Source organism: Drosophila busckii, chromosome X (assembly GCF_011750605.1).
Source record: "Drosophila busckii strain San Diego stock center, stock number 13000-0081.31 chromosome X, ASM1175060v1, whole genome shotgun sequence".
Lineage (NCBI taxonomy): Eukaryota > Metazoa > Arthropoda > Insecta > Diptera > Drosophilidae > Drosophila > Drosophila busckii.
Window position 1 is genome coordinate 13,173,940 of NC_046608.1, and position 16,518 is coordinate 13,190,457.

General features: G+C 38.4%; 2 protein-coding genes across 7 annotated transcripts in view; one reads left to right on the forward strand and one right to left on the reverse strand.

Moving 5' to 3' along the window:
* Nucleotides 1-1,496: 1,496 nt before the first annotated feature.
* On the forward strand, nucleotides 1,497-8,336 carry LOC108607090 (probable 4-coumarate--CoA ligase 3). Its single transcript, XM_017997715.1, has 5 exons — nucleotides 1,497-1,988; nucleotides 5,847-6,057; nucleotides 6,681-7,223; nucleotides 7,278-7,392; nucleotides 7,461-8,336. Exons 1-5 carry the CDS (start codon nucleotides 1,719-1,721, stop codon nucleotides 8,101-8,103), a joined length of 1,782 nt encoding a protein of 593 aa, XP_017853204.1. The 5' UTR covers nucleotides 1,497-1,718; the 3' UTR covers nucleotides 8,104-8,336.
* Nucleotides 8,337-9,809: 1,473 nt separating this feature from the next.
* Nucleotides 9,810-16,518, reverse strand: part of LOC108606250 (flotillin-2) — a 94,989-nt gene continuing 88,280 nt past the window's right edge. For 2 of the 6 annotated variants that reach the window (XM_017996195.1, XM_017996196.1), the window contains exons 3-8: nucleotides 15,486-15,673; nucleotides 14,672-14,710; nucleotides 13,419-13,527; nucleotides 11,151-11,718; nucleotides 10,334-10,517; nucleotides 9,810-10,274 (exon numbers count right to left, since the gene is read on the reverse strand). In XM_017996195.1, the coding sequence (XP_017851684.1) occupies nucleotides 10,095-10,274; nucleotides 10,334-10,517; nucleotides 11,151-11,718; nucleotides 13,419-13,527; nucleotides 14,672-14,710; nucleotides 15,486-15,673 (1,268 nt within the window). In that variant the 3' untranslated portion in view covers nucleotides 9,810-10,094. Of the gene's footprint in view, nucleotides 10,275-10,333; nucleotides 10,518-11,150; nucleotides 11,739-11,814; nucleotides 11,945-13,418; nucleotides 13,558-14,671; nucleotides 14,711-15,485; nucleotides 15,674-16,518 lie in introns of those variants that run through there. The other 4 variants (XM_017996198.1, XM_017996197.1, XM_017996200.2 and 1 more) reach the window with 4 other exon arrangements.

The following is a 16,518-nucleotide window of genomic DNA, read 5'->3' on the forward strand; positions in this document are numbered from 1 at the left end:
TTGGCTTGCAATCATATGAAACCAAATAAAATTGTGAAATTGTGTATGTAGTATAACCAAAACTATGTTTGATAAAAACTATTTCAGCTTGTAGTCTAAGTGCTAGTCTTATCTATTTTTTGTACAAAAAAGAAATTTGTCACAAGTTCTATGCCTATGTACAATCAGTTTCATAGTTAGTCACAGACACTGCGCTGAAATTATATGGAAAAAGTATTAGTTTATATTTTAGCTTGCTGTTGAATAAAACTTATGGCAAAGTAGAGAAACTGTTTGAGACAGCGAGAGAAAGAGAGAGCAAAGCGTAACAAAAATGCAAACACACAGATTAAATGTACAGCTGCGAATTAAAAGGGGGGTACGGGAGGCGAATACTTTAAGGGCTGGCCTTGAGCTACTGCTGAGCCGCCAAGTGTGCGCGTGCAAAGGCATTTTTGTATTTGTATTTGGACTGGCATTTAAATGTTTATAATAAAATGCACGATCCGCATGTGGTATCTGCTACCGCCACTGCCACATGCCTCATTTTACCCAAGCTCCAAAAGTTGAATGCCCTGACTGCGCTTAGTTTCAGGCCCAACTCAGGTCAGGTTTCAATACAAACATATCTACATATGCGTACACAAATGCCTACAGTGGTATGCATGCATCATATACTCGACTTGATTTTGATAATGTGCAAGCGTATTTTTATTAATACTAGCCAATGCAATCAGTTATTAAATGTATACAGAGCTAATAATAATAATTTTTAAGCCTATTCAAATAAAATTTGATAAGCAGTCATGCAAGTCATGCTCCCTCTGCCAAATTATACAAAAGACAACGAACAGTGGTATGTACTAAGTAGAAAGTGCTAAACAAGGCCATTAAATATTTAGCTTATCAAACTAATCAGTTGGTGTCACAGTGCCAAAAGCAAAAGCAAAACAATTGCGATTGAGAACGACTTGACTTTACTTTGAATGTGTGCACTGTACACAAACATTTCTAAAACGCAAACAGCTCTTACTAGTTGACTAAACTAAAAAATATGGCAATTAATTGCATGCACATAAATCGGTATACATGCATATTCATGCTCATTGTTTTTAATTTACTTTATACAGATGCGCAAATCAAAAATATAAACAACGCTGCTTGCTTAAAATTAAATTTTGCATGTAACTGTATGCAACCCAACTCCGAAAGCAGCGAGAGAGCGCCAACATTGAGAGCAGCAGCAGCGCAAAGCAGAGATCATAAACTTTACAGTTTACTTTACACACGAGGGAGCCAGAGCCAGCGTCAGCGTCAGTTAGTGTGGTTGTTGTTATTGCTGCGCAACGACAAAAATAACGCACTGAGCACATGTACATGTGTAAAAGAGCGAGAGCGAGCGCAAAGTGAAAACGACAAGCGCAATAACCACACACTGCATGCGACGCCGCTGCCGACGCAAACACCAACGCGATCTCTGTATGCCTATAGCCGGCTACGTTTGCTGCTGTGACGCCAACTGGTGGCAGTCGTGTCCCAGCGCTTCAAACTAACAGACGTGCAGACTTACACATAGAGAGAGAAGAGAGCCAGCCAGCCAGCCAGCCCACCGACGCTTAAAAAGAAAACCAAATAGCCATAAAGTAAACGCGAATAAAATTCAAATCAAAGTGCGTGTGTAACAAAGTGAATCGTTCAAGTGCAATTTCAATTGGAAAAAGAGAACCCGTTTTGCAAACATGTCCCTCGTATCTGCTGCAGCCGTCAGCTTACGCCTACGCCAGCGCTCTGTCGCCGCCACGCGCTCCATAGCCACCAGTTGGCAGCAGAGGAACACGGCCAGCGTTGAGCATGCCCCAAGCATTGGAGAGCGCGACAAGTGTCTGCTCTACAGTCCCGTCGAGGGCTACTACAAGACCTCGCCCTATGAGCCCGTCAAGGTGCCCAATGTACCGTTGCATGAATATGTCTGGCGCGACTTTAAGAAATGGGAAAACAAAACTGCAGCGGTAAGTGAACGAAGCAGAAACTTGTTTTAATTTTTATTTTTATATAAATCAAATCAACAACTTTGAAACTGTACATTTGTTGTATAGCAACTAGTTTCGGGACTTAATCGATTGGAACTATTGAAATTTGAACCGCACACTAAACACTGCCATATATTAACCCTAACCCCAGATAATACCTTCACCCATATTCATTTGTTATCACATACTATTATTGCTGCTCTTTCTCTCTCTGTCTGTCTTTTAAAATTTTTTTCGCTTTGTTGTTTATGGCTGTTCGTTGAACCTGAACCTATGCCAATTATGCCAGCCAATGCTCTTCAAAAATATTATCAGAAGTATAAGAGTTGCGGATCACGAGCCACCAACTGCAATTTGCAAAAATCATTGCTATTTGTACGACATATGTATGTACATATATGTACATATAACTGATAAGTCTTTGGGAATTTCCAGACATATGGGGTTGGAGTATATGGGTCATTGATTTCTATGGGTAAAAGTAATGAGGCTTAAGTATGTACGCACCGATAAGTGAACATGACTTCATATTCGCTGTATTTAAAATGTTGATAAAGCTGATAAGCGCCAGATAACGAGCAAAAATTTACGTTCATACTATATGGAGCTTACTACTAACTTTTACTACTAACATTTTTAGTCAGTGCGAACTGTATGCGCCGCTCAAGTTCAAGTCATGGCATCAAATTGCCTACAAAGCTGATAAGCATTCTGACAGATTGAGTGGGGCAGGGGGAGAGCGAGAGCGGGAGAGCGGCAAAGTATAATTGATGTGCGTCGCAAAGCTTTGTTAAGCCTAACAATAGCACATAAAACATGCAAAAATAAAATAACTGACAGCCCAAGCAGGCAAACAAAATCAAAAGCAATAAAGCAAAGCAAGCGTGGGAGAGAGAGCAAGGCGAGAGCGAGAGTGGATCAAGAGAGAGAGTGCGCATGCATTGGGTATAAAAATAGCCCAAAATGCATTGACGTCGCCCACGCTTTGCCCACAGCAGTTGCCGCCGCTTCTTTGCTTTCGTTTTCGAGCGCCCTCTGGCGGATTTGTTGACACTTTTTAGTTTTCACTATTACGGTTGTTGGTTTGCTGACAAAATCAAAGTACAAATGTTATATACTATGTATTTAAAATTTATATTGCCAGCAATTGTGCAATAAGCGGGGGCATAACGGGCGCGCTGCTCTATCTAAATTACACATGTGCAAACATATATATGTACGTATGTGCAGCAGTAACTGAGCAATGCCGGTAAACAATGTGGGTGTGTAAGTGTAAGTGTCTTGAATTAAATGCAATTAAATGCATTGCCTGTATATACGTATGTTTGTATGTATGTGTGTGTAGGTGCAAAGTGCGACTTGCGCCAATTGAATGCCAATTTCCAGTTAGACAAAACAAAGCGTAAATGAAAACAAAACTAAAAACTTGCTTTGCTCACGTTCATACATACACACATACGTACAGTTACATACATATGTATATGTATGCTTGATTGCATGTGCAGTTAAGAAATTACTCAAGTGATGATAAAATCAGTTGCAATATTACATAAAATGCCAGCCAAAAGTATTTGCGCAAACCAAATCTTAAACATTACTAAAATAAAGTATAAAGTATATTTTAACTGACAGGCAGTTAACAAAATCTGCTTGAGTATATTTATAAACTTTGATCGTTTTGTTTTATTGTTATCAAATTTTGTATAGCTTGTCTTTTTTTTTTTTTGCTAAAACTATAAAATTTATGATTATTATTTTAAAATTATAAAAGCAGTCAGGAAACAAAATTTTAAATTTTGTACCTGTTTTTACTTAATTTTGCTATTAAATGCAATCAGTATTTGCATATTCAAGTATATTATAAATATTCAATTAATGCTAATCAATGCCTATCATTTTTTTATATGTAAATAAATATAGTATGTGCATTTTTTAATTATTTTATTCAGGCAACGTAATCATTATAAGTCTTTATTCTAATCATGTGTTTTTAGGCTTGTGTTCAATGTAAATTAATTAATTTTAAACAAATTTGTATTACATGTTCAGCGCTATAAATTAAATAAAACTTTACTTGCATAAATTAAACATATTTTATGCACATAATTATGCGCAGCACTGTTCAATCTTACAAGCAGCAGCGTGTGAAGAGAGCGAAGAGCGCTTTAAATTATTTTTACTCTCCCTTTTTTTGTCTTTCTGACGCAGTAATTTAGCATAATTTGGTTTTAATTGCCAAATAATAGCCACATATATGCACACACATACATAAAAAAATACGATCATAAATAGAAATGTTTATTAGCTAATTCGGTGATTGTTGAGGCTGCCGGCAAATAATTTACGCACAAATACTTACGCACATACATAAGCACATTATGCTGCTGCTGCTGCTGCTGTTGTTTTTGTTTTCTTTTGTTGTTGTTATTCGTATTATTTTGTGGGCCTGGCCTCGGCCACGGCCTCAAGCAGAGAGCGGGGGAGCCGCGAGCCGGTTTCTCTTGCTTTGGAAGCAACGAAAAAAAAGTCAACAAACGATGGAGAGCGACACACATACACACACACACACACACACATACATATTTACTAGTGTACACGCCTCTCTGTTTTGAGACTCTTGCAGACTTTGTACTTTGCCCCACTGAACTTTGATCAGTGGTCTCGTTGTCGCCACTTGATGAGCGGAACACGCTGAGCGCCGTCAAATGCTCCAAATTATTTATTATTTGCTCTTATTATTTTTTATTATTTTACGCTTTTAAATAAATTTTAGCAATTTGCTTATAGTATAGGCGCTTGTTTACGCGGACTCTTGACCGCTTTGTTTATAATTTGCTAATTTTATATTTAATGTCAATTTAAATATTTGTGCATACATTTCTGCCTACATGTAATGCTTGTTTTCACGTATAAGCTGCCGTTTTTTCAAATGTTGCGCATTATTTATATTTTTGTATTCATGTATGCATGTAAATTGTTGTTAAATTGTTATTTTCATTGCCATTTAAATTAGCAACGGTAATGCTTGCGATCTTTAAAGTTTCCCACTTCATGCAAATTACGGGGCTGCTGGAGCTAGTGAACTTTTGAATTTGCTCAAAGGGTGCGCAAATTTCGGATATTGTTTTGCACAAATCATTTCATTTGCATATATACAGGGTGTACCCTAAAAACAAATTGGTCCAAGCGCTATCTGACATCAAAGGCTAGCCAAAATCTTTGCGAATTTGAGTTTCAAAATATTGAATTAAAAATATAAAAAATGTATTTAAAGATTGTTTTTTTTTTATGATTAAAACAAAACAAGTTTGATGCGATTTGCTCTTAAATTTTATTTATATATTTTTATTTAAATTTTTTAAGTTGTGGCGACATCCTCTATTATTAAATTAAACTAGCTTTAAACAAGCAACTTACTAACCTTGACATATTTTAGTAACAAGCGATTTATTTAACTTAACTGTAATTTTTGTTTTTGCGCAAATAAATTTAAAAGATTAAAGCAAACATTTTCCATTTATTTTAACAATTTATTTGAAGTGCTGCACACTAAGTGAATTTATACATTTATAATGAATATGTTGATAGTAAGCAAAGCTAAAATTCTTCAAAATCCAGTTACTATATATTGCATATATTGCTAACAAAAAATGTCAAAATGTTTTCATTTTGACTAATGTAAATTAATGGCAACAATTAATTTAATTAATATAATTTTTAGCAAATAACAAGCGACTTGACTTGCTAAGCTGTGAGTTATTAGTTCTGTTATTAATTAAATTATATTTAAAGTGTCTACATTTCACTAATTTTTTTTTTTGTTATATTCATTTGCAGGTCTGCGTTATCACCGATCGCCAGTATACATTTGCCCAGATGCGCGATGCAAGCGCCGCTCTTGCCGTAAGGCTGCAGACCAAGTTTAAGTTGGCCAAGCCCGATGTGCTGGCCATATGTCTGCCCAATATGCCGGAGTATCCGATCGCCGCACTGGGCGCCATTGAGGCTGGCCTAGCCGTGACCACAATCAATCCGGTTTACACCGCAGGTGAGCAGATAGACTAATCTCAATGGTAAACAAGTGTGTTGGGCTTATCAGGAGAGTGTAATAAAGTTTATAAAGCAGGGCGCATTAATCTTTATTTGTATCTAAAGTCTAAAGATAAAGAATGCTATATGAAAAGTATATAGTTATGATACTAGAACGGATAATAAGGCTAAGCTATGTTAATTTGCTAATCTTTGTAAGAGAAAAGTTAGATAAAAATAAGACAATTAGAGTCTGTACAGCAAAATGTCTTATAATTTAGTTAGCTTTGCTAGATCGGATAAAGTATTTATATTATTGATCAGACTGAGCAGCTGAGTCGATACTTTATTTATTATTTATACAAAGTTTCATAATGCGTAATGTGCCTGACTTTCAACTGGTGCATAACATAAATATTTCTAATTAAATCTTTTTATTTACAAGCAACTTGAAGCTTGCAACAATTTAAATTTTTTTTTTTATAAAAATAATTTTAATACTTATGTAAATGTTAATAGGCGAGCTCTAGGTTTAGGTTTAGGTTATATTATATATCTAGAATAAACTAAGAATTTGCCAATTATTTGCTCTGTAAATATGAAATCTGAAATTAATTCTCTTCTCTCTATTCTTCGCCGCAGAGGAAATTGCACGTCAGCTAAACTTTAGCGAGGCCAAGTTCCTGGTGGGCAGCGTGGGTGGCTTCAATACGCTGCGTGAGGCTTGCCAGCTGACCAAGAAGCAAATACCAATTGCCGTGGTGCGGAGCACGGCGCAGGAGTCGCTGCCAGCGGGCGCCATTGACTTCATGGATCTGATTAGCACCGAGAATGTGCGCTACGATGAGCTGAGTGTGCCAAAGGATGCCAGTGGCACGGATATGGTCTTCCTGCCGTTCAGCTCGGGCACCACTGGGCTGCCCAAGGGCGTCGTCTTGTCCCACAATAACATTGGCAGCAACTGTGAGCAGGTGGCGGGTGCTCTGCCCATTGATTCGCTGGTGTTCCAGGATACGCTGCCGGCGGTGCTGCCATTCTTCCACATTTATGGGCTGACTGTGGTGATGCTATCGAAGCTGAGTCTGGGCTGTCGGCTGGCGACGATGCCAGCGTTCAAGCCAGATGATTTTATCAAGTCGCTGGATCACTACCAGGGCAGCATACTCAATCTGGTGCCGCCCATAGGTAACAGATCTAAATAAAGAAAATGAATATTAATAACGTTGCAATCTTCTCCAGCGCTCTTCATGCTAAACAATCCCAAGCTAACGCCGGAGCTTTGCCCATCGCTGCGTGTTGTTATGACTGGCGCTGCGCCCATTGGCCAGCAGGATGTGGAGCGTTTTCTACAAAAGCAAGTCACATGCCCTACTGACAACTCTCACTTGAACTTGAACTAAAACTTTTGCCATTTGCTTACAGATTCCCGCGCGTGCGTTTTATGCAGGGCTATGGCATGACGGAGGCTTCACCGGTGGTGCTAATGACGGCCGAGGGCAACACGCGCTACGCCTCTTGCGGCGTCTTGCCTGGCAGCACGGAGGCCAAGATTGTGCCACTGGATGGCGGCGACAGCAAGGGCGTGGGCGCCGGCAGCACTGGCGAATTTTGTGTGCGTGGGCCGCAGGTCATGTCCGGCTATTTGAACAATGAGGAGGCCAATGAGTTGACCTTCTATCCGGGCGGCTGGCTGCGCACTGGCGATGTGGCCTACTTCGATGAGGATGGTCTATTCTATATAACCGATCGCATGAAGGAGCTGATCAAGGTCAAGGGCTTTCAAGTGCCGCCCGCTGAGCTGGAGGCAGTGCTGCGGGATCATCCCAAAGTGCTGGAAGCTGCCGTCTTTGGCATTCCGCATGAGCTAAACGGCGAAGCGCCGCGTGCTTTGGTCGTTCTGCGTCAGAATGAAAAGGCCACAGCCGAAGAGATTGCCAACTATGTGGCCGAGCGTGTGGCGCATTATAAGAAACTTGAGGGTGGCGTCATCTTTGTGGATGAGGTGCCCAAGAATCCGACAGGCAAAATTATGCGCAAGGATCTCAAGGCAAAGTATTCGGACTGAGCAAAAGTCGCCACGCTCCCACACCTCCCCCCTCACACTTGTTTGTAAGTATAGCTAAGCTCCTTTTGTTGATAAACAAATGCAATTTTTTTTGTTTTTTTTTTTCTACAAATGCATAGTACGCATTTTGCATTTAGACTTAGAATCGTAGGCTCGATTGGTCCATAGTCGTTAAGCTAGCTTAGGATTGCGTGTACCTATTCCCAAACAATCTTTACTATAGTTTATAATCATAAAAAAAAAGAAACCCCAACTACACCTATTTGATAACTGACGAAGCGTATTTGTCTATAATACGTCTATACTTTGAATAAATTCTTAAGGCTAAGTTAAGTCTATATATGTTATGCTATATATCTATATTTATATGTATGTTATAAACTGATGTATCTGATGTTTTTTATAATAAAAACTAATTGACCAAAACATAGGTATAACTATTATTATCATTATCATTATCATTAGCAACCAATTCCCATTAAATATATTGTAAGTTATTTATATTTTATAGATTTTCTTTATTTATATCAATTTATTTACGACAAAATACACAAAAATGTAGATTCGATTTATTTAGTTTCTCTTGCACTTGTTAATCAACTCGCTCGGCTGCATTTTAAATTTATGTTTTATTGTTTATACATACAATAGAAAAAAAATATAGTATTTTTTTTTTTTTGTTTTTTGGTTTTTTTTTTGTATATAGTTGTGTTTAAGTTTAAGTTTCAGTTGCTAGACAAATGCATTTGTTTAAGGGCAGCAAGAAATTGTTTTTTCATTTTAATAGTGAATTATACTAGAAACAGTTACAAAAGTTCAAAACAAAATTAGCTATATCTTGAGGATATAGTTTTTAAGCTGACAAATTAAATTTTAGAAATTGCTTTAACTAAATTTAAATTGCATAGAATTCTTTTTGTTACATTATTTGAACTATAAACTAAACAAGTGCGCATATATAAAAAAAAAACTAGAACAAAACACAAACAAAATAGTTTAAAAAAAGTAGTGAGTACAATAATAATAGTTACAAATATAAGACATATGTATATATAGAAATATACAGTTATAAATGCGAACGATCTGTCTGTCTGTCTGTGTGTGTGTGTGTGTGGAAGAGCAGCGGTCTGAGAGCAAGAATTAGAATTTATAAACTTTATATAGAAACAAAGTGTCGTCTGTTTGATTTGATTTTTTTGTAAGTTGCCTGGCATTTGGCACTGTAGTCTGAATTTTGATATAAAAACATGACAATTTGCGTTTATTTGTGCGCGTGACTGTACCAAAAGCTCTCTAGCCAAATGCCTGCTGCGCTTTTTAGTTATTTTTAATAGTTGCTACATCAACATTGCAATTTTAATTAAGTTTTTTTTTTTACTTTTTAAGATCTGTGCTGTGTATTTTAATTTGATTTTTTGGTATAAAATCTATGGCAGCAAGCACATTGAGAAAATTGCATATGAATCAGCACAGATCTGATTTTTTATACATATATAATTATTTTGTTATATTCTTTGCTTGCTTACTAATCGAGAAAAAGGCCACAAAATGTGAGTTTTTTTTTGTGCGCAAATGCGTGCGTTTGTGTGTGTGTGATTTACACATACACACAATGCACACACACATACACATAATATCGGAGTACATTTTGCTATATATATATATAAATATATATAAAGATTATCGTTCGTTTCCTTTTTTTTTAATTTTTTGATGATGATGCTGTGTTCGATTTGCTTGCTCGCTCGCCTGCTCGCTCTCTCTCTCTCTCTCTCTCTCTTTCTTTCTTGCGTTTTGTCTCTGTCTCTGTCACTGTCACTATCTCGCTTTCACTGTCAGGCCATCTCTGTCATTTTCGTTATACAGCGCTCGCTTTCATTTCTCTCATTTCTCCCATCAATTACAGTTACAATTCCGTTTTTCATTTTACGTTACGTTACGTTGTTCGTCATCATCGCCGCCATTTGTTGCACATCCCATTCCAGCAGATTTCACGCCTTGGCGCCGGGTATTTTCGCCAGCACCTTGGACAGATCGACGCCCGTTAGCGCATTAATCGACGGCGGCAGTTGCGCCACCAGACGCGTCACATCGTTGGTCACATTATCGTTGCCGCCAATCAAGACAATCTCATCCGTCTTGGCCAACGGAGCGGCCACCTCAGCAGCAATCTATGCAAGAGGGAGAAGCAGGTGAGTGTTTGCCTTTAATATTATATGGGGGAACTTACCTTGGGCAGTGACTCGAGCACAATGTTCATGATGGCAGCGTCGCCGTACTGCTTATAGACATTTGCCTTCATGCGCATGCGTTCCGCCTCCGCCTTGCCCACCAGCTCGATGGCGTGCGCCTCTGCAGCGCCGATCTTGCGTATGCGCTCCGCCTCGGCACGGGCGCCCTCAATGGTCTGGCATCTGAAATGGAGTTAGAGCTTAGCTTAGTAGAGAGTTCAAAATTCAATAGAATGAGCCTGCATGGCAACGATTGCGCTTAATACATGCTTATCGATAGTCTCGATTGCAAAAGGGAAACTCTGCGCTGAAACTAAATTATAAACTATTGGTAGCGAGTTGCAAAGCCAAGTCTTAAATTATAGAATAAGTCTAAGCATGGCATCGATTGTATCGATTGCGCTTATAACATGCTTAGCGATAGTATCGATTGCAAAAGGTAGACTCTATTCTGTAATTAATCAATTATGTCGATTGCGCTTGACTATCGATTGCAATACATATTGATGCAAATATGAAGAGAAACTGATATGAAAGTCTACGCTACAATAAATTCAATAAATATTTGTTATAGTTTATAATTGTTTCATTACTAAAATATTGCTTATAAATTTTTAGCAGTTGTCAATTGATTACTGATTGCAGTAATTAAAGGGTATCTATCGATACTATCGATTTCAATCTATGCTGAACATGAAAAGGCAACTGATATGAAAGAAAGAAACTAAACTAGTTACAGCACAATTGTTAGTTGCTCTACGTATTGCTTTGTTATCGATACTATCGATAGCGATATAAGTTTCGTTTGCTACTTACTGCTTGCCCTGGGCAATGGTCTGCACGCGATAGGCCTCAGCCTCGGCCGGCAGCTTGACGGTGCCAATGAGCTCACGATCCTTGCGCTGGACTTCCTGTGACTCAATCTCGATTTGTTTGCGTCGCTCGACAACATCGATTTGAATCTCCTCGTTACGTATCTTCTGGCGAATCTTTGCCGCCTGCAGTTCATAGGCGAGCTGCGACTCGGCCTTGGCCGTATTAATCTCCTGATCAAAGTTCGCCTTCTGCAGCTTGAACATGCGCGTATTATCCTCGATTTTGGTGTCAGTGGAGTACTTGACATCCATGGCGCTCTTCTCGCACTCCGCCTCGCGTATGCCCGCATCACGATTGGCCTCGGCCACGCCCGCGTCGGCATCGCGCTTCACCACCGCCGTCTGGGCCTTGCCCAACGAGGCCAAGTACTGGACATCATCGTAGACATCCTTGATGGTGAACGAGAGTATCTCGATGCCCATGCGACCAACATCAGGGGCGGCCACCTCGCGCACCAGCGCAGCGAATTGGTCGCGGTCTTTGTAAACCTCTTCGACTGTAAGAGTTCCTGCAAAGCGACAGAGCGACAAAACCGAAAATCAATAAAAGTTCTAAATTTGTAATCAATGGAGGTTGGTGGGGTGGGGAGGTTGCTTGAGCTTACCGTCTTACCACCAAACAGGTGACGCCTAATATCATGGCCACCTTAAAAGTGCCCAGCCAAACAACAGACATGACAACAAACCAACTAAAAACCTATCGCTCAACTGGCGAACGCGCGACTGGTCGTGCTGGTTTTTATTTAAACCAAACCATCAACTAATTTTTTACAAGTTTAATTAAATGTGAAAAGCTCGCAGCTGACGTCACTGCTAACGTCGCAGTGCGCTATCAATAGATAGGTCTTATCTTCGCCTCCAACGTCACCGAGCTCAAGTGTATGCCGTACTACAAGGTCAAGTTGAAGACCAGCCCCAGCCCCGGCCCCCACACAAAGTGTTTGAGTTCACACGCGATTAAATTTCTATCGGGGCGGGAAAACTATTTGCGACTGCTGTCTGTTCCGTCGCAATTACAACTGAACAGACAGTAGACATGACTGCAAAGCTTCAAGCCGCAACAATATGGCAAAACGCCTTGAGATTCAGATATAACGACCGACCGACCGACCAGCCCTAACGATTGTCGTACACGTTCATTCATTTCATTAAATTACAACTACAAGTTTGTCTTTCTGTGTGTGTCTCGAGCTATAACTAACAAGCAATTATGCATATAAAGTCGCAGCTCTAGCGTTTGCTTTATTGTTGGTTCAATGCACCCATTAAAGTGTGCTCAAGTCTAGTTTAATTTAAATGGCCAATTGACAAACAAGGTTTAATCTAGACAAAGTAGAAACAGCCTTGAGCTCTTATAAATACAAAAAACCCCAAACGATTTCGCATTCAGTAATGTGGGGCATGAAAAGCACAGTTAGTTTTGCTTATGGGGCGTAGCCCAGAATGTCATTTAGGGGGGCGAACACTGTATTTATTAGAATATCTAGTGTGCACCACTTATGACTCTGCTCTGTCTTTAAGCTCGTTGAAAAGCTGCGATTACTCTCAATCAGTCTTAGAGTCTAAAGAGTGTCTAAAATCTAAGTTCAAGATTTGTTTGTAACTCTTACTGAACTATAGTAATCGCTATATAGCCATTCTTACTCTACATTGAGTGTCTTGCAGCAATTAGCCCAATATTTGTACTCTATATAATCATATACCATACGATAATTTACAGCTCTGAACTAGTCTACTGCTGTTATAGCTAAAAGGTTCTTCAAATCTTAGTCTTATATGTTATAGTCTCTCATTCTAAAACAGATTTAATCTTTATTAAATGCGCTAAGTCGAATACTTAAATTTGTAAGTGTTGACCTAGGGGCATATTTTTAACTATCTGTGTAATCATCTTTGGAATTTACGGAAGTCATTAAAAAATGTATACTCAATTATTTTTATATAATAATAATGCGGTAATTTAAAAACCTATCCATTCGTACAAATTGAAAGATATTATCGATCCGGGCAAAGATTAGCAATATCAGCAATAAGTTGAAGTTATAGTAGAATAAATGAACCTTACGTATTAGGAATTGACAAAGTTGTAATTGTGTTTGATGTTTTTTTATCTATATTTAATTTGAAAACATTTTATTGAAGCTTTTATTTGTATGCAGCAAATGCAGCCAAAGACCAAAAGTATTGACTTATGTTAATGCCAACTTACCCAATATGGCGCGCAAGTGTCCTTCAAGGGTTTGCAAAATGGTTTGCTTAATCTCCTTGACGCTCTTGCCCAGAAATTGTTCGCTGGCGGTGCCCAGCAGCTCATCGGCCTGATGATGAAAATAATAAACATTCATCATCTGTGTAAAGTGTGTTAGTGTTAGAAGTGTTAGTGTATGTGTGTGTGTGTGAGTGTTTGATTGGTTAAATGTATGTGTTGTTATTGTTTGTTATTTTGTTGTTGGTTTGATGGATATATATATATATATATATATATATATGTTATTGATTGATTGATTAATTGTTGATTCGAACACGCAGCACACAGAGTTATACAGATAGGGAGAGATCAGCCCAGCACAGCGACATATCCAAGCCATAGCCATAGCCAAAAACATATATAATATATATATTTATTTATATGTAAATACGATTAATTTTATGGCACACACACACACACACACAGATACAAAAATGATTTATGTAGTTTCGATACAATTTTGAGTTTTTTTTTTGTTATATCATATACAAATTGGTTTTGTTTAGTTTTTGCGGATTCAGTTGATGAGTCGAGTTGATTGAAGTTGAGTTGAGAACGATCGAGCGCAGGGTAGTAAATGGTTGGTAGTGGTAGTAAAAGAAAGAGTAGAGAAAAAACGTTAAGAAAACACAAATGTCAACAAATTTCCAACTGTATTTTTATGTCTATGCATGTATTTGCAGTTTATACATATTAAACTAGAACTAAACTACAAGCTTAAAGTGTTGAGATTAAATTCACTGCAGTACGGCAATCAGTCATTGGTGAAATTGTTGGTGAGATTTTTTACAATGAAAAGCAACAACAACAATGAATTCCAGCTTGGGGCAGTGCGTGATTGGTTCATAGGTGATTGGTGTAATTTCACCAATGTGTTGTTGGTGAGATTTCATACGAATGAATTCAACAATAAATTCATTTTGAATTCCAGCTTGCAGCAGCGAGTGTTGGTGAATTCATTGGTGTAATTTCACCAATGTGAGCCGTACTGCAGGTTTGTGTGTGTTGGTGTATGTGTGTGTGTGTGTGTGTGTGAGTGATAAATTTACAGAGCAGAACCGCTACAGCAACAATAAAAGAGCAAAATTAGTACAAAATAGATTTGAGTTGATGAAACAAATAAAGTAGGCGCGAAAAACTGTAAAACAAACCAATACAAAAGCCCATAAGCAGCCGCTAGAAAATAATATAAAATTTGAACTGAATCGACATACCTCGTCATTAGAGTAATCTTTATTTTTATACGAAGATGACTGCAACAATGAAATGAATTAATTATATAAAGAAAGAAGAACATAAATGTTAATGTTAATGATTGGGTTGATTGTGGAAACAATTACAACAACAGATGGCGTAACTGCTGTAGTTGATAATGAAATTGTGTGTGATAGATAAGGCGAGAGTGAGAGAATAGAAACCTACTTGAGTTGAGATTGTAATACACAGAGGTGCTTTGATCAATTTTTGGAAAATTATAAAGCTGCTAGGTGCTTGAATTTGAAACCGTTATTTGAGATAGAGAGCTAGAGCTCCGGGAGAGAGCTACACTTACTTTTGTTGGATCAGTTCTAAGGCGCTTGCAAGGCTAAATAAGTAATCAATTTAAGTGTTGCTTGTGGAAATCGAAAATCAACGAAAGGAAATCAAAATGTACAGTACTCGGAAATAAAACACATAAGAAATTGCATATATAGGGAAATAAACAAGATATGGAGAATTATTAATTGGGAATTTCAAGCCAAAGTTCAGATATATTTGCATGCGATAGATCAATATACATATAGATATTTCAATTTGAGACTAAATAACTCAAAGGCAAGCATCAAATACTAGAATTTAGTTATAGATATATTTCTATAATCGCTAGATACGAGCATGTACTATAATATAATATTATTATTATTATTATTATGAACGAAAGAGATTTGAAAACGTTAAGTACAGTATATTGTTTGCTAAAATTTTTTATAGTGATCAAAAGCTAAGCAGAGTTTTGCGCTTAGTTCAGTTTTCAAATCCAAAACATACCTTCATAATCTTGCATTGAGCCACACCGGTAACTGTTAACGGTACACCCTGAGCGGTCTCCACATTCTCGCACATCGGATTAAGAGTCATTACGTTTAAAGAGAGACGTTGCACATCTGTTACCAACCACCAGGCCCATGCCCAGCCGCCGACTATGGTGCGCTTCTTCGTAGAGCCACAGCAGCCACCTGTAAAAATATTAAAGAACATGCTGAGTCATATATATGGCTTATATAGAGTTTTTAGTACTTAGCAACTGTAAAATTCTATATGCAAGTAATTGATTTTTTGTGACTCTTGACTGTCGAATTATTTAAACTTGAATTCTATGCTAACTCTAGCTTGAAATAAGCTACTATGTCAGCACTGCTGCTGATTATGATAATCAGGTTGACCCACAAATTGCGCCACTGGTGTACGCACTTTTTGGCAGGCGACTGTCGCTTAAATAGTAAGAGAGTGAAAGCATTTTGTGTTGACTACGTGCCGGCAAACACGTCAAAGCGCAGGAAGCAATTGCCCATTTAAGTTGCACAGCCTAACGGTTAAAAGCAAAACACGCGATGACCTACGACTGCAGCTGAAGGTCTTGAGTTCTCTCCCACTCTCGCCAAAAAAAAATAAGTAAAGGGCTAAGCCGACTGCGCAGTTGCAAATGCACACACACAGCGGCTGCGCGTGGAGTGAAGTGTGTGTGTAGAGTTTGGAGCGCAAGAGCGGGAGAGTGAGAGTGCGTAACTAAGAGAGTGTGTAGTGGAGTGGAGTGGCCATTTCTAGCAGCAAACGGGGCAGCAGGCTGGTTAGTTGGCCAGCGAACGTCGCAGCGCGCGGCCGCAAATTCATCGCGCAACGAAAGAAAGTTTAATAATTATACGAAAGCAAACAAAAAGCATATTTAACTTTAAATAGCGGCTCCTTGGCAGCGTCAAGAATTTAAATAATTTACGTAAGTGTCAGTGTATGTGTGTGTGCATAAATATAAAAGCAAAAACAATGCAAAAGTGTGCCAACGGCAAAAGCAAAATTCAAAAAA

Bases quoted from the DNA above. Each gene is read 5' to 3' on its own strand.
- LOC108607090 (XM_017997715.1), top strand. From the start codon at position 1,719: ATGTCCCTCGTATCTGCTGCAGCCGTCAGCTTACGCCTACGCCAGCGC. The intron at 1,989-5,846 runs GTAAGTGAACGA...ATTCATTTGCAG, and splicing joins GGGAAAACAAAACTGCAGCG to GTCTGCGTTATCACCGATCG. The intron at 6,058-6,680 runs GTGAGCAGATAG...TCTTCGCCGCAG, and splicing joins CAATCCGGTTTACACCGCAG to AGGAAATTGCACGTCAGCTA.